This window comes from Seriola aureovittata, chromosome 22, assembly GCF_021018895.1.
Source record: "Seriola aureovittata isolate HTS-2021-v1 ecotype China chromosome 22, ASM2101889v1, whole genome shotgun sequence".
In the NCBI taxonomy this organism is placed as follows: domain Eukaryota; kingdom Metazoa; phylum Chordata; class Actinopteri; order Carangiformes; family Carangidae; genus Seriola; species Seriola aureovittata.
This window is the reverse complement of record NC_079385.1, coordinates 15674751-15698518: the sequence shown is the minus strand read 5'-3', so window position 1 is coordinate 15698518 and position 23768 is coordinate 15674751. Positions and strand designations below refer to the sequence as shown.

Below are 23768 nucleotides of genomic sequence, written 5' to 3'. Positions count from 1 at the left end.
AGAGTGAACAACCCTCGCTCGGATGAAAAACCCATTCAGCACCTCGGGGGCAGAGTGGCTGCGTGTTATCACAGCCGGGATCAGTTTTAACAAGTCTAATTAGCGCACGGTGATGGGGAAAGTGTTTAGGAAGTCGTTTGTACCTCGGTTCAACATCATAAACACTCTGACGAACGTTGTTGTAGCAACTGGAGGACGCAGACGATTGTTGTGGCGGTGACATAAAATGCCGCTGTTAGAGGGTAAAAAATATAAATACTTTCATCACTTTTGTGTTGCAGTCAGCTGGCTCCTGTCAGGGAGTCCTCCACTTCGCTGTCAGCTCCATGCAGATTGACTTGATTTCTCCTCTTGGTGTCCAAATTGCATCACTTAGCTCCTGAAATGATACCACCACCACCACCACCACTCCACCCCCCAAACCCCTCATCCTCTGCCACACACAGAAAGCATACTGCTCAAATATTCAGCCTCAGCTGTGCAAAGAAGGAAAAGGACAAAAAGGAATAAAGAGGGCACTTAATGAACAGAGCCGGTCAGGGTCAGCGTGTTTCAGCTCCAGTTTGTTCTGATCTTCCTCTAAAACACTGACAAAGATTACTGAGTCTCCTCTCGTTCAGCAGTGAGTGGGCGTCCGCGGCGCCGACGGCTCTAACTCCTCTCGCTTATCTCCCGCAGGCACAACCAGGCAGCCCAAGGAGGGAGAGGTCCCAGGGGTGGATTATAATTTTGTGACCGTTGACCGGTTTATGGAATTGGAGAAAAGTGGAGCCCTGCTAGAGAGCGGAACATATGAAGGTAAGGATTTAGTTGAAGTCACGCTTAACAACGCGTGTGATTGTGGTCATCCCTCTTTGTGATATTTCTACTTTTTTTTTTTCTTTTTATGGAATTTATGCGTCAGTATGGAGCTCTTTTTTTTCTTTGTGTGAGTGACAGCAGTTTGAATGAATGCTGAGACGGAGCTCATCACTCCACACACACACACACACACACACACACACACACACACACACACACACACACACACACTCACAAGTATGCCATCCATCCATCTTTTGGCTCTGCAGAGACAGGAGTGTCATCACTCATGAAGGACAGTGAGAGGAATCTTCTGTAAATTCTGAATGAAGAGCCAGCGTGCACACACACACACACACAACACACACACACACACACACACACACACACACACACACATACATACATATATATATATATATATATACATTCATGCAGTACCTTCATGTTGACTCTCTCTTGGCTCAGTCCTGAGTGTGAGCTGCAGTAGCTGCTCAGTTGCCTAATCAAAACAAACAGACACTCTCTATCCTCTCTCTCCTGTGGTCAGACAGGCCTGAGGCTTGGATTTTAAAACAGCTCCTGCTTTGCCCGGACACCAACACCAACACCACCACCCCACCCCCACCCCCCCCAAAACACTCAGGAGACCCCTGTTATTATATAGATAACACATAGCAGCTAACTTTCTCCTCTCCCACCTGACTCGGGTCTCTGTCGGCCCGCCACCGTTGCAGGGAGGAGGAGGGGGGAAAAAAAAAAAAATTGCAGATGGCCAATTTAACGGTCGGTTGCCAGAAGCAATGTTAGATCCTCTCGCCGATGGGAGCTGCTCTCCACGGGGGGGATGGAGACGGAGTTTCTTCTGCGTGGTCGCTCGGCCATCATTCAACGTTTTTATATATTTTAATCATTTAATGGCCAATTAGATGTGGAAGAAAAGGAGATGGGATGAAATTTAAATGGAAGGCTGTCAGAGGATCCCGCTCCGAGAGAAAGACAACGAACTCCTAACTTCTCAGTGTTTGCAGCTCTGTTTAAGCAAACGCCGGAAATAAATAAGTGGGAGGAACTGTTAGTCATCTCAGATTAGCACTCATATTAAAATTGGATATGCACAAAAAAAAACAAATCACTCTCCTCCCTGTTGAATCTGTCTCCGCTCCAGGTCAGGCTGTTAGTTGAGGTGTTGAATGTTGACACGTTGTACATGTAGAAAGAAGAGAAACTGAATTGTAAAACATAAAAACATAATACTGGATTTAACAGTGAATTCCAAATACGTGGGGAGGGGTCTCGTGAAATTATCACACGGGCCAATTCTGCCCTCTGGACCAGTCGTTTCAAAATAAAACTTCAGCTGCCACTGCTATAGAAAATTAGAAAATATGAACAAAACAGAACCAAACACTGCACCATAGTTGCTGAATTTAACTGGCACTATTCTACATGGCAACATCTTTGAAGCTTGGTGATTGGATGTTTTTTTGTTTTTTTTACCAGTGCACAAAGGGAAGCAGTGTTGTTAAGTTTTTATGTCGTCAGTCTTACATGGTTTTATCAAAGAAGCAGATGTGCTCTAATGCAGCTGCTCATGTTTTGTACCGATAATTGAACAGGTAGTTTCATCTCCATTCAAGCCCAAGTGTCTACAGAGTCCAACCGATCAATCAGGCTAACAAATCAGCTGGTATTATCAAAATAAAGTCAAAAAAGCCTCTTGTGTATTTCAGGATTTACCCTAATTTTGTTTAATGTCAGTATCAGCTTCAGATTTGTGTCATGCAGGAAAATGAAAAGGACTTTCACATCCAGAGACGTAGAAGCCCAAAATAATGTCCTCCATAAAGCCATCAAACAAAATATGCTTGGAAATGCTCATTTTAATCATTCTCTGGCATGTTTTCTGACAGTCTCGTCTTTCTCAGAGTTAGTTTTAGGAATTTGTTAATTGAGTCTTTCATTTCTCTTTCTTAAGACAGTCTTATCAGCATGTAGGTGAGACTGTCGACTGAAATCGGTGCGACCGTCTGACGCCACACCAATTCCACAATTTAATCAAACTTCAAAGTCCAGGTTTGTGTGATGCTGCAGGTTATTTAAGTTCACACAGGGAGCGCATTTTCCTCTCAGAGACAAATCTCCAGCTCGTTAAGGCTCCAGGATTTGTGTCTGTGGTTTGGGGGGCTCTAATCCCGACAGTCGTCATAATCTTTACACAGCTACTCTCCTCCATTTTTCATCGCAGCGCTCATGTTCCCCAGAATGTGAACATGATTTTTCAATAGGTCTCTACAACGTGGAAGAAGCAGACACCAACTTATGTTTTTTTTAAATCTCTTTGGCCATTCTGCTTGTTCCCTGGCAGTCAGTGCTGGAGTTTGTCTCTAATGCTCAAGCCTTGTGCAATGAAATAATCTCTGTGGATTTTCACACACGTCGTCCTCTAATGTCTGATCGTTCTGCCGGGGACACTGGAGTGGAGCAGAGGAGCTATAAAATAATCTAACAGCAAACCTTAACCTAAACTATGGCTGATGTCCTGTTCTGTGCCGCGGCTGTAACCACAAAGATCTTCAGCTGTCGTTCAAGCTCGGGTTTAAGAAAGCCTCAGAAAGAAAGCTGTGTCTGATCTTTTCTGTAAAAAACAAACAAAAAAATCCCTCAGACATTGGACCAACATGATTCGACAACTCACTCCAGCATCTGTGTTTCAAGCACAAAAGAATTTGCCGTTGTTATATGAAAAACCCTCTCCAAAATGTCAGATTTCAGAAGTTAAAAATAACAGTCTAGTGTTCAACTTGACAACAGTATCTTCTGCAGTTATTTCACTTGACTTTGAAGAATTTTTTTATCTTCCTCGAACCGCAGAGGAGCGTGTAACCTCTCAATTTGAAAGAGTGGTTCACCCCTAACGCACAAACTCAACTCCATGCACATTTAGGCCCTGGTCGAGACCTGGCATTAACATGCGTCTCAGGCGATGCAATCACAAGTGGTCAGCTCTAAGTATGTCAGTTCACACCTGGCTTTAAAACGCGTCTCCACGTGCGTCTTGAGTGACCACTTGTGATTAGATCTCCCTTCCCTGCTCTATATGCAAGATACACATTGTTTTTAGCTGGTTGAACAAACAGGTCCGTGCACTGCTCACAGGTCTGCAGTGAAATAAGGTTTTATCCATTTGAAATAGTAAAATATTTTCGGTTTATTATGAAACCTGTGGCAGGACTAGTTAGACTGTGGCAGAGGACGCCAGTTTAGTAGACCACCTCCGAATATGGTCTGAGTGATTGTATCTGAAATGCGTCCTCAATGCGTCTTGGGTGCGTTCACATCTATAGTTTGAACTTAAGTCCCATATTTTACACTTTTCCTGTGTTTTATGTGAAGTGTTGATCCATAAGAAGATGTGTTTGTGGTTTAAAGTACCAAAAACATTCACAATGTAGTTTTACATCTCCTCTCTCAGGGCTTGGGGCGTGGCTGAGGGCGATGACTGCTTTGCTGTGACATCACAAAGTTACAAAAGTCCCAACAGCCTGTTTTAAGGCTCAGTTTCTGAATATGGGCTGTGTGCATTTCTCTGTGAACTAAGCTCTTTGATACTTTCACAGTGTTAATATAGAACCTGGACCTAATCTATGATCAAAGAAGACATGAAATCTCTCCTTATACAGTTTAGCACCTTTAATACCAGATCTAAACAGGGCCAAAGTCAGTTTTATTTGTTCAGGTTTTAAGATATCTACTGCTGAGATTTCTGATGCTACTGCAATGCAACAGATGTGAATTTATTTATTTCTGTTGTGAAAAATGACATTTTAAAAGCTCAACACTTACTGCATTATTCCACACATTTCACTGGCAGCATTTTTTAAAAATCATTTTCTACCTTCGGACCAGATAAGTCCCCAAAAGAAATTCTTGACAGTAACCCTTAAAGTAAAAAAAAAAAAAAAAAATTGTAATCCCTAAACAAGAAGTTATGAGGTTTTCACAATGACTGATGGAGGCTGTCGGAAGGACTTGGCTGCTGCCAGCAGACAAACTGAAAGACGGTGAAAATGTAAAATCAACATAGAAGAAGCGAGGAAGGGGCTGCTGAGTCAGAGCCAAGTGAAAAACTGCAGTTCCCAGAGGTGGGTAGTTGGCTCTGACCAGAGACCCAAACTTACAGAGAGATGCGGTGATTATTCAATCCGAGCCATGCAGAAATGCACCGTCATTCAGCGTGCCAGGGAAATCCGGGCACGGTCTGATATGTGACTGATGTGCAGATGAAAAGATGGACGAGTTTGGCAACAACAAATTTCCCCCTTAAAAAAACTGGAGAAATTAGTTTAGGATGAGGTGTGAGCTTGTGTTTGCAGATACGTGTTGCTCCTATAACTTGTAATATTGTAAAACATGATGTGATGCTGAGACCACAGCTCGTGCGCTCACGGATCAGCTGGTTTCGATATGGAGCAGGATGTCAAGTGCACAGAGGACCTGCACTGGTGTCTTTAAACCCACTGTTCCCACATCTCTCATCCTCACTTTCTTGGCCTCTTTGCTTTTCTTCACTCTGCCACTCTCTCTCTCTCTCTTTACATTTATGTCATCTACATTGAATTTAGCTTTATTGCTGTGTTCTCATTTGTTAAAGTTCAACAGAAAATGTATATGTATAGAAATCTTTATGTCCTTGCTCCCTCTTGGGGTTGAGTGTGCTAGTGTACTGTACTCAGCCACAGTGCTGCTTTGAGTTAAGTGCTAACATCAGAATGCTAACATGCTGATGTCAAGCAGGTATCATATTCACCAACTGGCACAAAGTGCACCTCGGGCTAATGAGAAGTAATTGGTTTTGTAGGTATTTGTAGAGGACAAAATAATCATTTTAATGTTGAAATGGTGACATCAAAAGATCATAAAAATAATTACAGTTCATCCTCAACGGACCTTGAATATCTGTAGCAAATTAATATTTCACTCAAAACCAAAACTCTCCACCTCATCGTGCTGCTCAAGAAAAAGTCGGAGCATCAGCAAAGACATTACGATTCAAACCTCTGGGGACCATGATGATCTGTACGTATGTCGTGGTAATCCTTCCGATGGTTGTTGAGATATTTTAAGTTTGGACGACACTGGTGGATCGACCAACCTAGAGACAGACATCATCAGGCCTACAGCCATGCTGCTAGCACAGTTCAAAGTATAAGATGTAAGTATTTATCATATAAAAATGACTTTGGTCTAAATGTCTCCCACATCTCCCTCCTCCCCGCTCCAGATAACTTTTACGGCACCCCGAAGCCTCCGGCCGAGCCCAGCGCTCTGCTACTAAATGTAACGGACCAGCTGCTCCCGGGTGCCAGACCCAGCTCTGAGGGCAAGAGGAAGCGTAACAAGTCGGTCAGCAACATGGAGAAAGCCAGCATCGAGCCCCCCGAGGAGGAGGAGGAGGAGAGACCCGTCGTCAACGGCAACGGCGTTGCTGTCACCCCAGGTCAGCCCCGACAGCGACCTCCACAGACACAGAGACAGAGGTCGCTTGAGCCAGAAGCCTCGCCGTGACAGCGAGGTTTGAGGTCATGTTCCGGGTCAGGCTGATCCGCAGGAGTTTGATGGTTTTGTTTAAGTCATAGCAGCAGTCTCTTCTAGGGTGGTTGCCTAGCAACAGAGACAATAACAGATTGATTCAACATGCATTTCTTGGGAAATGATTTTATGGCAGATAATCACTTTTAATTGGTTACATAGACATCTTTATATGCAGTTTAATGACCTGACGTGTAAACTGTTAATTGTAATTCACTCTCACAGTCAGAGATTTCCTCTGCAGTGCAAAGTGGTGATGATTGAAGTATTAGCGCCGCTCCTCTCTAGAACCTGATATCATTCATTAGGTATCATTATTAAGCAGTGTCTCAGATAGCCAGAGGGCATACACACACGCACAACAGAAGCCTGCAGGCTCTTAAAGATCAACAAAGACATTTTTTAAGTGTTCTCTCACTGAGAATCAGCCCTGTCCAAACTTGCGTTGCATTCTCTCCAAATTCTGAAAACAGGCAGAAGTGACATTTAACATAGAACGAAACAAGGCCAAACCTCTTGAGGCTGTTCTCATTCATGAAATAGTGCACAAAGACATTTGTTAAGTTTTGCCTTTAGCAGCTGAGAAACCAAGACACATTTTAACATGCCTCTCACTGTGTGCAATGCCTAGACATTCAAATATGCACATATTTCCAAACACACTTACACATACTTACACACACACAGACCCTTTTGAATGCATCCCATGGTCACATGAAAGGACAATCATAAAAGAGGCATTATGAGTTTGATTTTTGTGATTCCAAATCCAAAACCATGCTCAGGTCCTGTGACTTTCTAAGCTGGTTTTATGGCCTGAGGATAGTCGAGTCTCTCGCAGCACGGCACCACACATAGCAGCGCGGAAACTTGAGTTACTGATCCCAGTTAGTGCCTGCAGTTACTATCATACACAATTTACTATTTTTTGGACATTTGTACAACCTTTAAGGAGCTGTGGTGCTTTGAGAAAGGAGGATTGGTAAGAGGATGAGATTTTGGTTTTCCTATCACAAGGAGCTCAAACAAGGTAGGATTCTTCATTTGCGACAGAAATACATCCCTACATAAACTCCTCAGACGACAGATTTCATCCTGTAGAACAATAATTACTTTAAAATGTTGTTTTCATAACATCATTGATTTCTTCACAGGATAAGAGGAAAGAAAAAAAGACAAAATTCTACATTAAATGCAAGAAATGAAAAAGTAAGATATGTTTTAAATGTAAAAAATAAGATAAAATGTCAGCTGTAACAATAACTTTATACACATTATACAACACTTTTCTTTTCAAAGTGCTTTATGGGTAAGAGTCATAAAGAAGTATTTTACTTGTAACAAATCAGATTTTAAAAAAAGACATGAATATAAAAGGAAAACTTAGTAATGAACTTATTAAATAAATAAAAGTAATTAAAAGGCACCACAAAATAAAATACAATTACATGAAGCTCATAAAAGAAGTAATGAAATAGGACTTTTGCAGGTTATTTAACTTTTGTGTTCTTTTGACATCAGCGTTACTTCCTCACCGCTGCATGTGTAAAAATAGGAATCGTAATTACAAAATCAATTTTTCTTTTTTCATTTAAATCATTTTTTACGTGTTCAGGCTTCACTGTGCCACAAACTGAGACTGAACATTTGATGACAAAGGTTTAACTCCGTGTTGGACCTCGGAGAGCAAACCGTCATAAAACTCCATTAACATACATTTTAACAGACTTATTTGGGATTTGTGAGGGGAGGTGGTGCGTAGAGCTCTTATCTACACCGATCACAGATATAGAGCGTATAGAAATTATACAATTAAGAAAAGTCATGATGTATCAAGGTGATAAATCTAAAAGATTTTAGGGGACGCCACAGTCGTAATGGCAAAGACAAAACCGCTGTAAGTCATTTGGTCGATTTAGGAAGCACTAGCGAGGATCTGTCTAAAGATTTTAGGCTCTGGTTCATGTAAGGTTTAAAAGTGTTCACAACAACCCTCACAATGTATATTTGATATCTACATCCACTCTGAATGATGCAGACATTTTGAACTGATTGCGATCGGGTGGCGCTGAGATGCTCGATAACTCCAGGCTCTGCGCTGCTCAGTAAACCATGTTGGGTGTTAAAGTGGGCTGCTGCTCAAAGCTCAGGGGGAGTTTTGTCTGTGCAGACGGACAGAGTGTGGGCTGACCAGGAGAGCTGAAGGGGGATCAATAGAGCACAGCAGGCTCTGTGATCTAAGCAGATAGCTGCCTAGCTCTTTCCCTCCCATAGATTATCACTCAATCCCCTGCTCTCATTTGTCCCCTCTCCACTTCCCTCCACCAGCTCTCTCCTCTGGGAAGTGCACACACTTGCAATTTCCTTCTCTTTTTCTTCCATACACACCATTTTTCTCACTCTTTAGCACATTTACACGCTGCCACAAGTCAAACTAGGGCACCACAGCCTGCTTCTCTCAGTCTCTAATGTCTCCTCTGCTTTATTCGTCTTTCTGTCTTGTTAACCTCAGTCATTCCCTTTCTTCCCTTCACCTCGCTCATCTTTTTCCTGAGTCACTGCTCGCCCTCACCTTTTTCTAATCACTGTACTTTTTTTTTTTCCCTGCCTCCACCCCAACCCTGAGTCTCAATCAATCTCTTCCCCCAGCCTCCTACATCTCTTTTTCCTCGCTTCACCTCCCCTGTCTTTGACTCTCCCCGCCCCCCCCTCACATCCCCCAGCGATAATGTCGTGCCTGACTCTTCTTACCCTGTTGTCACCTCAGAGTCGAGCGAGCATGAGGACAAGAGCACAGACGCTTCGGGGGACATCGCCCCGCAGAGCAACCCAGCAGAGGCTACCACTGAGGCGCACAAAGACGACGGACAGTCCCCAAAGACTACAGTACCCAAACCGGAGGAGAACGACGAGCTAGGGCCCCTGCCAGACAACTGGGAGATGGCTTACACAGAGAAAGGAGAGGTCTACTTCATAGAGTAAGTGTTACATCTAATTCTGACAGTTGTGTCTCTCAGAGATTCCCTCAAAATGAATGTTTTGCCAGATGGTAGGCAATCTTTTTCGAAGTTTTAAAAGTTGGGAAAAAAGCAACTTCGGTGCAGTTAAAAGTAACAAGACAGATGTACTTCAGAAGTAAGGAACATTGCAGCAATACAGCAACAGTACTGGTCACCTCCATTCTTCCAGCTGCTACTGAAACCTTTGTCTCATTCAGCAGCTGAACTCACTCGTGACGTTCTTCCTACAGTGGAACTGAAAACTTGTTTGGAAACGTCGTCACACGTGTTGCACCTTAAGGTTCCTTTGCTTTCACCTACTGTCCAGTTCATCCCAAACCAGCTGAACGGGGTTTAAGTCTGGAGTCTGTTCTGCTCTTCCATCATGTGAAGCCTCCATCTGGTTCTTTTCTAATAATGTTCTGGGGTCGTTGACTTCCTGCAGGATCAACCTCTGACCAACCAGCTCGTCTTCCTTTGTTACTTATCTTTTCCTCATCATGCTGGTTGCAATATACATATGCATTAACTTTCAAGGCTTCATTTACGTACTTCTATCGCTGCAGGAAGACTGGAAGTTGATCAGTTTCTTCATCCCTGAAAAACCCAGTTTTCTATGAAATTGGTGACATTTTATTTATTTATCTTTTACCTTGGCCTCACCTTCAGCTTACCTTTGTGCCATTTAAGATTATTCACTGGACTTGAACAACAGAAATTTAAATAAAAACTGGAAAAATAGTGGTGCTCTAAAACATTTGAGCGATATTGTAGAAGCCTCATTAATCCATCTTCCAGCTACCAGTAGCCACAGTGAGCGCACTGCTGCTGACCAGCACTCCTGTTGAGGAGAAAGAAAGGATCACAGCACCATCTTTAACTGTTACATTGTTTTTATTGAGGAGACTCTTGGGGGGCTGCTACGGACTCCAAGTATGTCATGACTAATGGAGACCAGTGAAGGCATCAGAGGACTAGTTTTCAGAGGACTTGCTGGCTTATCTACTCGTACTGAATCACACGTATGTGCCTCAAAAGTAAAACTTATTTAACCTGCACATTTTGACCTCTGTTAATACATGTTCATACAAATGTAACATCCGGTTAATCAGATTTGAAAAACCTTTCTGCATTACAGTTATTTTATCGCAGAGTCTTCGCTTCAGTTCTTTCATGTGTGGATCAGATTTCCACCAGCTTCGTTCAGAACGTCCGTCTGGACAAACATCAGACCATGAACAGCTCAGTGACGCATCATTTTCAAATATCAGTTCACACTGAAATAAATTATAGTAAAATTAGCAGTTTGTATGACTGGTAGCAAACATGCTAACAGATTAGCTAACTGTCAGGTTTACACCACCTAAGACATTTAATACTGACACACAGAAGAGAAAGACAAGGGCGTTATTTCTTACTCGCGAGGAGAACGGACAGAGATTTGCTCAGTTACAATCTCCAACCCGCTCTGACCAAACTCCACCGTCTCCTCTCTTTTTATTATCACACAAAGCATTCCAAACATTCTTCCAGTAGCAAGACATTGTTTATCTTAAAGAACTGAAGGTCATACAAAGTGTAACATAAAGGGTGTCAAAGGTAATATAAAGGGTAACATAATATAATGAGTGAATATAATCAGTGAATATAATGGGTGATTTATAATTTGGGGGGTGATTGTGATACATGGTACAAATGCTTATTTCATGGTATAGAAGTAGAACAGACTGATTTCAGTCTGTTCTGTGCAGCGAGCGTGTCCGCCTGTGATCTCCTCCAACAGCTGCGTCCTGTTAAACAACTCATCACAAAACAAACTACATATATGGTTAGGACAGTAAAGCAGGATACATGGTCATGTTATTAAGCAGGATACAAACAAACTACATATATGGTTATGTATTATCAAATATGAGATGGAGCAGTGGTAAGTCAGCTCCCCTCATACGTGTGACCCTCACCTTACAGATCATATCTGTCTTTCAAGACTCTCACATTTTTATTGACTTTAATGGAAGACGTCTATCTCTGTCGGATTTAATTCAGTTTTTTTGTCACTTTACATCTGCTCGACGTCTTTTCTCTGCTAAGAAGATTGCTTAGCATCTGGTCATTTCTTTTTTTGCGATCAATTATTTATTGTATATAGGGGAAATAAATAAATAGGGGAATACAAAACACGTGCAAAATACAAAATGATAATTATTATTATAGTAAAAATGTATGTTGTATGTTCAGCCTTCTTCCTGTAATAGATTTATCGAACGCCCAAGTAACTAGATTAGGGCTGCATAACATCTAAATGCACTCCTGTACGTTCCCTCCTGTACATACACTAACTCACACCGGGACCATAATTGATGCTTGGTGGTTTAATGAGATTTCGAGAAATAGCTTGCTACACAGAACTCTGTTATACAGCCCCTAAGTTTAATTCATTGGAGTTGTTAGCTTTTTACAGCTGCAGTAAATCCACAGAGGTGAGTCTTCATTACATCAGAATGATGGAGTTTCTGTGTGTGTTTTTCTATTATTGTGGAGGGAATTGTATGTGCACGCAGGTGGACACCGGTTCAATACCATCAACTAATGAGAGGCAATTATTTTCTATTACAAAAGTTTTTTTTATTACATCATTTAATCATTCCAGTTGTTAGGCTAAATTTCTCCACAGCATCCAGTGAACCCCAGTGCGCTTGAACGCATCATCAGCTGCCAGGAGCTGCACAGCAACACCAGACTAAGAAATGAGGTGGTGCTGTCATGCAGCCAGGCACATGTTGCCTCTTCATGTCTATTAGCCACACAGGCAGACTTTTAATTCCCTCCACTGCAGACGAATCACCATATGTCTCCTCCCCCAAACAGAGAAACCTCATGCTCCTCCATCCATCAAGCACAGTACACAGCTAATGCAGTTAGCCCACTGAATTTGCAGCTTCAAGTGTTTTTTTTTTTTGTTGTTTTTTTTCCTAGGCGTAAGTGATGCCGTGCCAAAGTGATAGCGTTTGCCAAGAGGATGCTTGCCTTTGATTGGCCTCCATATGAGATCAGTTCGTTTACCTGCAGCCCTTGTAGTGAAGGCGGCTGAGGAGAGGAAGAGAAGAAGGCAGAGTGATAGTGATTAAAAATAGTAAGGGCTGAAAAAAGAGAAGGTGAGAGGGAGGGCGTGAAAGAGGGAGAAGTAGTAGATTTTCATACTATAAATAGTAAAAGAAGGCAGCAGAGGACAGGCAAGAAGAGGAAGAGAGGGAAAGAGTGAAAGGCAGAGGAGGAGGAGAGGAAAACAGAATGTGAAAGGTTGATGGAAAAGAAGCAAAAGCAGAGCCAAAGAGAATTTACCTTACCTTGAACTGCACTTTATTTTGGCTCAGTGTTTGGCGTGGGCCTTAATCTCTCACTTTTATCTGCGTCTGCTCTCACTATCTTCTGCTCCGTCGTCTGTTTTTAGCTCCAGGGAGGGCAACGTCGGACGGTTCAACATTTTTGGTCCAGACTGAAAAGTCTCAGCAACAATTCGATGGATTGCCTTGAAATTATTTTACAAACAGTCAATGTCCCTGAAGGATGAATCCTGTAGCGATCCCCTCCTGAAAACGTCTCAGATATTGCACCCACATTACTCACATGACAGCGACACGACTCCAGTGGGCTGCAGGATGTGTAAAAAGGCAACATAACAACTTTATAAGGTGATAAAATGTCAATATTGTGTTTTCAGCTTGTTCCTCTGCCCCTGAGTGGCCAAATAATGAAAGAAGGCAGCTTTATCATCTATATATTTTATGTTATTGACCACCGACCTGTCCGTGGCCATCGCTGCATCGTCCCTGCATCCTCTGCACTGCTTGTGTTTGAAGTTGAAAGTACTGGAAAGAACGACGACACGAGGAGACCGACCTCCTCGCTGCACCCTCTTTCTTTTACTGTAGGCACTTTGCTCCCCCCGCTCCATCATCATGAAGGGAGGCCATTGTGGCTCCAGAGCTTCAGATGAGCCGTGGAGATGCATCGAGTTTCTCTGGCACATCATCATATCTGATCTAGATCCAGCTCTGTGTCTAAAGCTCTGGATCAATCTGCCAAGCCCACAGCTGTTCCCTTCCATCACTCCCTCACCCCCACCCCACCCACCTCTATCTTTTTCTCTTTTTCTGTCACTCGTCCTCCCCTCCTCCTCTGCCTGCTAATGAGAGACAGTAAGCAAATTAAAAGTATTGATTGCCATTTTGTTAACCTAGAGGTTTTTTTTTCCTCCCCCCCACCTTTTTAGAGGCAGGCACACAAGGGAGCCTCATCGTCTCCTCTTTGAAATCATTCCCCAGCTGAATTAAGAATCCACCAACCTACTTCTCTCTTTCTGCCAAGTCTCCTCTCTCTCTCTCTCGCCTTCTATCACACTCCCTCTCACTCTCTCTCACTCTCTCTCTCTCCCTCTCTCTCTCTCTCTCTGTGCCGTCTCTTCACAGCCACAACACCAAGACAACATCGTGGCTGGACCCGAGGCTAGCCAAGAAGGCAAAGCCGCCCGAGGAATGCAAAGAGGATGGTGAGTGCCGCGTCTCTATCTTCTGTTTTCTCCTCCACTTTCGCTCATTCATTTTAATTACTTAAGTTGCCAACAGCGTTTATTATTTATTAAGATTTCGGGCTTGCCTGTTGATCTACGGAGAAGCACAGTGCGATGGTTTCATCCGTGACTTCACTTCATTGAAAGAGCATTTAGTGATTTTTTTTATTTTTTATTTTTGTATGCCACTGGAGGATTTCTGTTTATGAGGAGTTACACGGTGGCAATGTTCATATGTGTGTCAGGCCTTGGCTGCTGTGAATAGGAAGTCCCGTGATGTGTGCTTAAAAGCCCAGGTCCACAGGGACTGGAGGTTACAAAGACTTCTTTATTCTCAGCTGAGAGAGATGTGGAGTGTCCTTCACCAGCCCACACACACACACACACACACACACACACACACACACACACACACAGCAAAAAGAAAGGAGAGGGATGAATGTCAATGCAGCAGGCGTTTTATAGACGAGCATACATATATACGAGTGTGTCATCTATCTCTTTCGGCCTCACCCTCCCTCCCAACTTCCCCATCCGTCTTTCCTTTTTGTGTGCAACCGAGAGGAGATTTATCGCCTGAGTTATAGACAGGGAGGTGGTGGAGCTGGGGAGGAGGACTGGAGTTGGAGATGGACACAGACAACAAATGAGAGATGACTGTCACTTTTCTTTTTTAGTGTATGTCTGTGTGTGCGTGTTGGTTGGTATATGTTCATGGTGGGTGTCTGTGTGTATATTCCTGGTCAACACATAACCACAGGGATAGAGTTTCTCTAAAAATACATCCAGCACTCAGACACGTACGCATGCAGAGAGAGGGACAGACAAACAAGTCAACTTGGGTCAAACTGTGTTTTTAATTTCACTCTCTGGATTTGTTTTTACGCGACTCGTGTGCCAGCTCTGTGGGACGTTAGGACAGTGTGGTGAGTAGGGCTGCAACAAATACTGTTTCTATTATCAATTAATCCGTCTAAATACTTTTTGATGACTTAATAGTACAAATAATGTCCATCACAAGGTCCCAGACTGAAAGGTGATGCCTTCTGACTGCTCGTGTAGTGTGAGCAACAGTCTACAGCCTAAGAATATTCAATTTCCAATATAAAACAAAGTTGGTTGGTCCAGACTGAAATATCTCAACAGCTATACGTTCATGGTCCCCAGAGAACGAATCCTCATGACTTTGGTGATCCCCTGACTTCGCCTGTAGCGCCTCCATGAAGCTAACGTTTGTGGTTTTGAGTGAAAAGTCTCAACATCGATCGGATAAATTGCCAAGATATTTGACACACACATTGATGTTCCTTGCTAATTAGCAAATGTTAGCATAATAACATGCCAAAGTACGATGCTGAACAGGGTAATTGCTGCACCTACTAAACATCAGCATGTTAGCTTGTTTGTTGTTAGCATTTAGCTCCAGGCTCAGCTAGGTACAGCCTCACAGAGCTGCTAGCATGGCTGTACGCTCTTTGTTTGTTGTTGCTTGTTGTTGGTTAAACGGCATTTATCTCATTTTTGTAGATAGATTTTCTGTTAATCGACTAGACCAAAGTCAACTGAACAGAAAGTTCAACCATATAAAGCTGAGAGGATGTCAGTGTGAAAAATACAGTTAGCTTGAAGATATTATCCAAACTTGCAGATAACAAGTTTCCTACCTTGGTGTGGATAATATAAATGTGAGGCGATATTGACTCCAGCCAGACAGAGTGAGAGAGGGAGGAATGGTACCTGCTCTGAAAACATTTGCACTGTGTGTGCCGGCATTGAACATGGGGATTGCTTTTTTTGCTAACACTTTACCCATTTTATCCTCCCTGCAGAAATTGCCATCCTGATCTTGCATTTCACTCACAAGATTTCCTGTCTGGTTTCTGAACGTCCCCCCGTTCCCTCTCAATCTTTACAGTAAAGATCTCCGAGACAATGAGATGACACAGGGACACAAAGACAGAGACGCCTTTGAGGAGTTCGTCAAAATGTGATTGCGCTTTTACCTCCGGCATTTCTAATCCTATTTACCCACTTAGGACGGCCACAAGAGGAGATGTGCTGATGTTTGTGAGGACGGTTATTGATCTCGCCGGGGCGAGTCATCCAGTTAGTTAGTCCCAGCTGTGGGGATCGTGGTCGCAGCGTGGTGCAGCTCTTGCACGTTGCGATTGTTGGCCAAGTTTGAGCAAGTTCATGACAGTCATTTTGTTTGTTTGTTTGTTTGTTTGTCGTTGCTCGCCTCTTTTGTGCAAATTGTTGCGTAAATTAACAAGGCAAGCTGCCTTTGACGAATCCCTGCTTCTTTGATACTTTCATATTCATGTCATCATAGAAGTTCAGCGGTTTGTTAGCGACATCACTAATCACACTGCATTCTTAGCTATCCTTGAGTGTGTTGTGTGCAGGATTTTCTTCTTTTTGACTGTCAGCACTAAAAGATCCGTGTGTGTCGGGGGGAATGGTAATTATGACGAAGGTGTCTGATGTTTTTAGGTTCCAGAAATTTAGTTTGTTTCCAGCTGAAGGGGGTTTGTGTTAGCGGCCATATGAGAAGTGTGTTGTTCACTCCAAACATCTACAGCCTGGTGGCACCCACCAACCCCTGGGAGCTGAGCTGTTAGGGAGAGAAAAGCTGCCTCTGTAAATTTGATATTGATTGGTAGAAAAGGTAGGGGTGTGGGGGGGGGTGGGTGTATAAGTGTATGTGTGGGTATATAAGTGTCTGTGTGCGTGTGTGTGTGCATGTGTGTGTGTGTGTGTGTGTATGTGTGTGTGCGTCCACATTTTTGAACCATGCTCTGATAAGCGCTAACAGGATCGCGGGGTGGAATCTGTGAGCTGTGACGGGACAACAGGCTGAGAGGAGGAGGAAGAGAAGGACAGTATTAAGTGGGACTATATGCGTATGCAGGGAAACACGCGCGCACACACACACACACACACACACACACACACACACACACACAGTAAAGAACAGATGAAGAAGAAGTCTGTTGGTCCTTGACTTAAGGAAAAGTGGCAGTACTGCAAAGTAAAGACACTTAATAATTAGTGTTATATACAGGATTGTACTTGGATTTTACTTGAAAGTCAGTGATTAAATGTAGTTGAGTAGGATGTACTGATATATTACAACTTATGGTTGTTATGGTTACAGTTAATTACTGTCTGCTAATTGAGATTGAACAAAGACCAGTGTCCTCAGATGCTCAGACAGGTTGTGAAAAAGCCAAAACTTTATTCTGATTATGTAAATTACTTTTTAACTTTTTTGATAACTTCATAAAAATGAGGCCCACATTGTAATACAGTGGATTTATTGTATTTACTGATGCAATAAGCTGCACTTAGAAAACACTGTAGTTGTTAGAAGTGGAGCTAATTTTACCTGCTTTATTTACTGTTTGGTGGCCTACTTAAATAAAAATATCTAGTAGTATTACCAACACAATGCACTGGCCCCTGTTAGTTATACACTGCTATATATTATATGATTAGTTAATTATTGCTGAGGCCTTAATGTGTAATTGGCGTTTTACTGTTGTGGAGGTCAAGCTCATCTTTACTCCTTCATACAGTGTTGGGTAGTTTGATCTGTAGCAGAGCGTGAGATTCAATCAGCTGATCATATGTTTTGTATTTAAAGTAACTGGCTGTGAGGTAAATGCAGTGGAGCAGACGTATAGAATAGCATCAAAAACAAACAAAAAAAAATGAAATACTTACTTATACCCGAGTAAATGTTTTCACCGCCGGTAAAGACAGCTTGTTCGCTCTTATGTTTAAAGTCAGCTGCAACACATACAAACCAGATTCTGTCAAACTATGCAGGGAAATGTGTGTTTCGCTTCCCAGCGTTCAAAGAGGCGTCGGCTCCAGTGAAGACTGAGCAGTTGACATCACTGGCGCCTTGTAGTTACATAACTCACTCTGTATTTCTCTCCCTCTCTGCCTCTGTCTTTCTCACCTCCTCTCTCTACCTCCGTATCCATCTTTGTCCCCCTTCCATCCTACACTCCCTCCTGTCCTGCTGTCTCTTCTTTTTGTTCTGGTAGACGAAAAGAACTAGGACAGGCTCTTTACAGAACCTCGCTGTTTGCTTTAAACACTGTCACCCTCTTAAAGTTTATTTATTTTATTTTATTTTTTGTTTTTTGTTTTTTTCTGTCCTGCCAAATATTTGTTGGCTGGGGGAAAAAAAAGAAGCTGAGGGGTCTTGCTGTTGTCTCACTTGATTCTTTACGTATTCAGCCTGTTTCTTCGCCTCAGGTGTGCCAGCGCAGGTAGCGAGAATCCCCCTGACAAGTGAATTAAAAAGCAGACAAAACTGTAAGATGTTGCTCGTCACTATTTCAGCATGTTTCATCAGAAGACAGCGTGTCCTATCCAGAGAGGCTGAGCACATACAACACAGGAATGTACAGTATATGAATATAGACAGATAGGGTTGGGATTATGACGGCGGTGATGCTCAGGTTTGAAGGATTGAAATCGTATTAGAGCGCTTCTTTGTCTTTCACCTCTGTGGATCCCAGCAGACGCCACTCGTGTGCATGCAGGGAGCGGCAGACCTAGACATGGATTACATTCTGGTCACGTGAGGAGCTTCACGGACAAAGAGACAAAGTTCTTATCGTCTCTCGCAGACGAGCTCACGCTCCTTTTTTCTCCTCTCCCCTGGGGAAGTAGCAGAGCTGGTGTTTTATTCGTTTTATTTTCTTTTCTCACGTCCTGTGCAAGTGTGTATGCGAGTTTGTGTGTGTGTGTGTTTGTGATTCTCCATCACTTGTGTCCAGATTGGATGCTCCTCCGGCATCTCGCTCTGTTGTCCTGTCAGTCCCGCTCAGTGGGACCGTGCAGGTAGATTTTTATGGGACACAGGTAGTTTTTTTTGTTTGTTTTTTTTTTAGGGGACGCTGGATGTGAGCAAGCACTCTTCACTCCGGTCCCACAGGTGAGTTATTACAGAGGGAGAGATGCAGCGCCCTCCTTCACCTCGACACTCCTGCAGCGGGCGGGACCGGAGAGGCGGGGGGGGGGGGGTGCAGGTGTAGCTGTCTGTAGCATGATTGATGGGTGTATTTTGAGAACATCCCCAGCAGAGCATGCCTGAGGCCTGGAGATTGGAAGGAGAATTCAAAAGAGTCTGTGTGGCGTGTGTGTGTGTGTGTGTGTGTGTGTGTGTGTGTGTGTGTGTGTGTGTGTGTGTGTGTGTGTGTGTGTGTGTGAATGAGCCTCAAAGTAAGTGAGCTGATACGCTAAGTAGAACTGAGCAATAAATCAATATAGTATTGATAGTGATCTTTATCTTTACTGTGGTCGTTCAGTCTGGATTACGGTTTCAAAATTTTTCCTTTTGTCTTCAAACCTCATGAAAAGATTCATATTATTGTTGCTCGTGTTTCCAAAGCCTGATATAGTTTATTCCTCTGTGTGTGTTCTCCAGAACACTATTTAAAACACACAAACGAGCACTGTGTGATCTGGTACTTGGTGAACCGGGGCACTGTAGTTTATTTTGAATTAATCCCACATTCACCGTCCCGCTGCTGGAAATACTCACCGGAGCACCAACTGTGTATCAATCCACCGCTAAAAAATAGTCCCTAACCACTTCAGCATTTAGTCCTGTTTGAGTAACGTGCTACAAATTTCACAGTTTTAAGAAAATGACTGAGGCCTTATTTCAATATTAAAGTGCCATGTTTTTAAAGCTCGGGGTAAAGAAGTATTGAGAAATAGACGAACACATTGTCTGCTTTTCATTTTTGATTATTACAGAAATATAAAACCTCACCAGCCTTATCTTTTAGATGATGGCTTATTTTATTTATCTAAATGTTCATTCTCTATAAACAGTAACAGGAACAGAAAATCATTCGAGTCACATATTCACATTGCCAATTGTTTTGTGAAGGTTTGCTTGAGCACTAAAAGTGATTCCCAGATGATAGTTATATTTGTATCCCACTGCTAATTCCCATGTAGTTATTTTTGCTGTAACTGGTTTCTCAACTGAATTTTCAGACCATGTGTCATGTATCACTGTGGTTATGTCGATACGCCCTGAAAACAAAAGGAAGACTGTAGAAAATGACAGCACAAGTAGACATATTCAGCAGACAGCTTGTGGTGTTTCATTTTAATATTAAAAAAAATCAATAGCAAGCAGTAAATATTTACATTTGAAAAGTTAAACCTTGATTTTTTTGTCAAATTTAGTCTAGTTTTATTTTTAGTCAGTGTTTGACTCAGATTTCAGTCTTTTTTTACATTTGTACTTGTCTGTTTGGAGTCTAATTGAGTTAGAAATGATTTGAATCAAATTAACCTTAATACAGAATTTTATCTAATCAACAGCATCCAGAAGCCTATTACAAAATTAGCTACTTTACATATTATCCAGTTTAACGACCAACAAAAAGGTCCTGCGAAGTAGCACTTTCCCCTGACCCCACTGGGACGAGCAGGGGTTTTAGTAGAGTAACAGTTGAGTAGAAGAAGAAGAGCTGTACTGTAAGAGCTAGAAAAATAAACCCAAACTTTGGAGTCAAAAGAGGAGAGAAGAAGTGCTGGATCCCAGTTCAGCTCATTTCTTCCTGTCACAGGAAAAGTCCAGATGAGCTACGAGCTTGTGTTTTTTTTTGTTTTTGTTTTTTTTTTTGTGAGACAAATACCAGTGGGACTTTGTCGAAGAGGGAATTTAAGCACGTGGATTTCTCCTCACAGCACAGGTGCATTGAACAAAAAAACAACTTGTGGCTCATTGAAATGGAGCCCAATACACCAGAGGACAAAATTGTTGCCAGCAAGTGACACAATTAACTAATTAGTTGTCAACGCCAGGAGGATGTTGCATTGACTTTTCCTGTCACAGTAGAGATGTATTGGTTTGTTAATAATCTTCTAGAAGACCTGAATCGAGAATCTTTTCCACAGTTAAAAGAAAATGGACCCGTATCATGGTGTCGGACAAAGATTGAGAACAAGATTTTATTAGAACCATCTCACTGAGTGTGACATGTAGTGCAGATTGCTGTGAGTGTATAGGGGCCCTGAGTCTTACTTTAGGCAAGTTGCAAGTCTATAGCTCTGTGCATTACCTCACTCTTGTTATTTTGGATCACACTTCCTAGTTTGGGTAGCAACATTTGTCAGCAGCCCAGTGACTCTGACACAGGATAACTGTGCCCTGCTGGTCCAGAATCTGTTCCTTAAACAGCCAGCAACTGTCATCCCAGCCCCTTCATCCAGTGAGACTGAGGCAGGTAAATTACCCATCTTGAGATTTTCTCTGCCAAGTCATGTTTACCCATCAACCAGCTCAGTTAGGCTCAAAAAATATATTGGTGTCTGTGTGCTCGCCTCAAAGCGCACAGCGTCCCTTTCTTTATACAACTTTGTCAACTGTGCTTTTGATTGTGACAGGCAGGGTAGTGATTATCAGTACAAAAAGTGGAAAGTGTTTTCCTTGCTGAGTTTATGAATTATAGGTTATAGTGGTTGCGGAAATATTGAGGCTGAGTTCATCAGCAATCTCCAGTCCTCTTTGAAAATTACGACTGAGTAACAAACAGTCCTTTCAGCTCTGGTTATATGTAAGAGTTTGTTCCTGAGGAAAATACCAACACTGATAAGGATTTAAAAAGATTGAAGATTCAGAAAGAACATTATCAGGCACTGTGTTGACTGCACGTCACAAGGTTAGCTGAGGTTTCCACCACAAACATTTCTGCTAACCGTCACAGTGGACCTGGCTGCCTGGAAAATGATCAAATAAATGGCTTAATTTTTCTGTAAACACCACTTTAAACATGGTGGGAATTGGATTCACAGGTGGTCCCAGTGTATTAATGTGGAGTTAGGCAGAGGGTTTAGTCCCTGCTACAGAAACACATCATCTAATACCTTATTTCACAAAGGGAGGTGAGGCTGTTTGTTTTATGATAACAGCTCAACAGTCAAAGGATCAAACAGGACAAATTATAATCTTAACAGATAAAGAATAAATGCAACAGTTCTCATCTTGCAAATAATAAATGCTGATGTTTTTCTTTCTTCCTGTTATTCAGTTTTGTGTGGTTAGTTATTTGGACTCAAATGTAGCATAAGATCCTTTATCGCAATCAACAAGAGATTAAGATTTTGTTGTTGTTGTAGTTGTAATCCTTGTTTTTGTTTTGTAATGGCCAACATTTCTCTGCAGTAGCCACTCAGTGTGCTTACATTTAGTAATTACCTCTTTAGATAGTGGTTTTAATTGTTAGGGGTGGAGTCCGCCATTCCCGTGCTAGATTCAAAGAACAAGAGATTGACAGGAAATGATGCGGCATTTCATCCAGTGTTACTGTTCTGCTGTCAGCCTCTCCTACAGCTGTGTCAGAGTTAATAAGAAATAAGTTACTGCTTATGCAAAAAAAAAAAAAAATGGATCTACAAAACAAGACAACAGTTGCTTTTTTTTGTCAGCGGATCAATTTAAACTGTTCCAGAGAAGGAGCATCTGTTGCACCTCCAACTCCAAAGCAAGGTAACCAACTTTACTGTCTCTGCTGTTGTGTGGAAAATGACATAAAAATTCAGTCGCGTTTGCTCAAGTCATGATGGAAAAACACTTATTAATGAAAGGGATCTTTATTAAAAACAATGTGAGTTTGTTTGGCTGCACTGTAAACGGACTGTACAAATACAAATAGGAATCATGCAGTTGTGTATTCTGCAATTCCCTTTTGTGATGTAATATAACAACTCTGGGAACTGAAAATGTATAGCCCAAAGGGAATTTTGCCTCATGGGTTAAAATCATTTTATTTGAGTATATATCTGTGAATTCAATGACATTTCAGAAAGAAAACCCCATATCATTAAGGCCAGTAATGTAACTTTGTCTGTGGTGGCATTTCAGAGACTTTCCAGCTGAAGTTTGAGGTTTAGATAATTGAGGTTAGACTGTTGAGACTGTTGTAGCTGAGTCCCTACCTCAACAAACCAAAGTAGAAGCTTATATATTGTATATTTCTTCGGAGTGTGAGCTGCTAATTGTGTGTTCTCAAATTGGAGTTGGATTTTGTGCCCACACTGACCAGCAGAAACTTTCATTAATCACCTTGTGGGAATTTTTTCGCAGTAGCCTGAAAAGTGACATGATAAATGAACACCAGTGCAGTGCAGTATCCAGTAGGAGAGGACTTTAATTTTTGGTGACTACTAAAGGCTGAAGGTGCTGAAAACGATTCAGTTCAGCTGGTTTGCTTCTCAAAAGATGGAAGAAAAGAAAGAATGGGAAAAGGAATCAGGACATGTGTAAATCCCCGGGGTGTCTCAGGGGTGTGGGGTTTGCTTCCATGTTCCACAGACCAAATCAGAAAAAGCAGAATAAAAAATGTACAAGCTTGTGCACATGAAAGTTCACTTCAAAAAAGGCCTTTTTTCTGTTAGACTGAGTATGAGAACATGAGATGAGAGGATACTGTAGGAAGGAAGACGCAGAAGTGGAAAGAGAGCAGAAGAAGATGAAGGAGGAGGGGAAATAAGGTGAAGCAGAAAGAGAGAAATATTATTGAGTGGTGCTTGAGGTGAGAAAATATGGGGAAGATGCCAGGATGCCTCCTGCTGGTAGTAAGTGGCCCTCCACCTGTGAATGGAGCAATGGATGTGGTGGCATGACTAGAGGTTGCAAACATTGTTCCACTCGCCTCAGGTCTCCATCACAAGAGCTCCTACCTGAACAATTCACACCAGCTTGATATTTCCTTCCTGGACGCATGCAGGACGGCACTGATAAGCTTTATACAGTATGGCAAACA

At 42.2% G+C, this 23768-nt stretch overlaps 1 protein-coding gene and 1 long non-coding RNA gene across 10 annotated transcripts in view; one reads left to right on the top strand and one right to left on the bottom strand.

Annotated features, from left to right (window-relative positions):
• magi2a (membrane associated guanylate kinase, WW and PDZ domain containing 2a) overlaps positions 1-23768 on the top strand; it is a 218581-nt gene that overhangs the window by 138145 nt on the left and 56668 nt on the right. For 8 of the 9 annotated variants that reach the window (XM_056367116.1, XM_056367115.1, XM_056367114.1 and 5 more), the window contains exons 3-6: positions 679-798; positions 6086-6301; positions 9161-9371; positions 13862-13941. In XM_056367116.1, coding sequence (XP_056223091.1) covers positions 679-798; positions 6086-6301; positions 9161-9371; positions 13862-13941 — 627 coding nt within the window. Of the gene's footprint in view, positions 1-678; positions 799-6085; positions 6302-9160; positions 9372-13861; positions 13942-22306; positions 22493-23768 lie in introns of those variants that run through there. The other variant, XM_056367121.1, reaches the window with a different exon arrangement.
• LOC130163187 (uncharacterized) lies at positions 10744-13382 on the bottom strand. The gene is made up of 3 exons (XR_008826408.1): positions 13196-13382; positions 12740-13044; positions 10744-12479 (listed from the first exon to the last, which is right to left on the bottom strand). It is a non-coding gene; the product is annotated as an uncharacterized LOC130163187 (long non-coding RNA).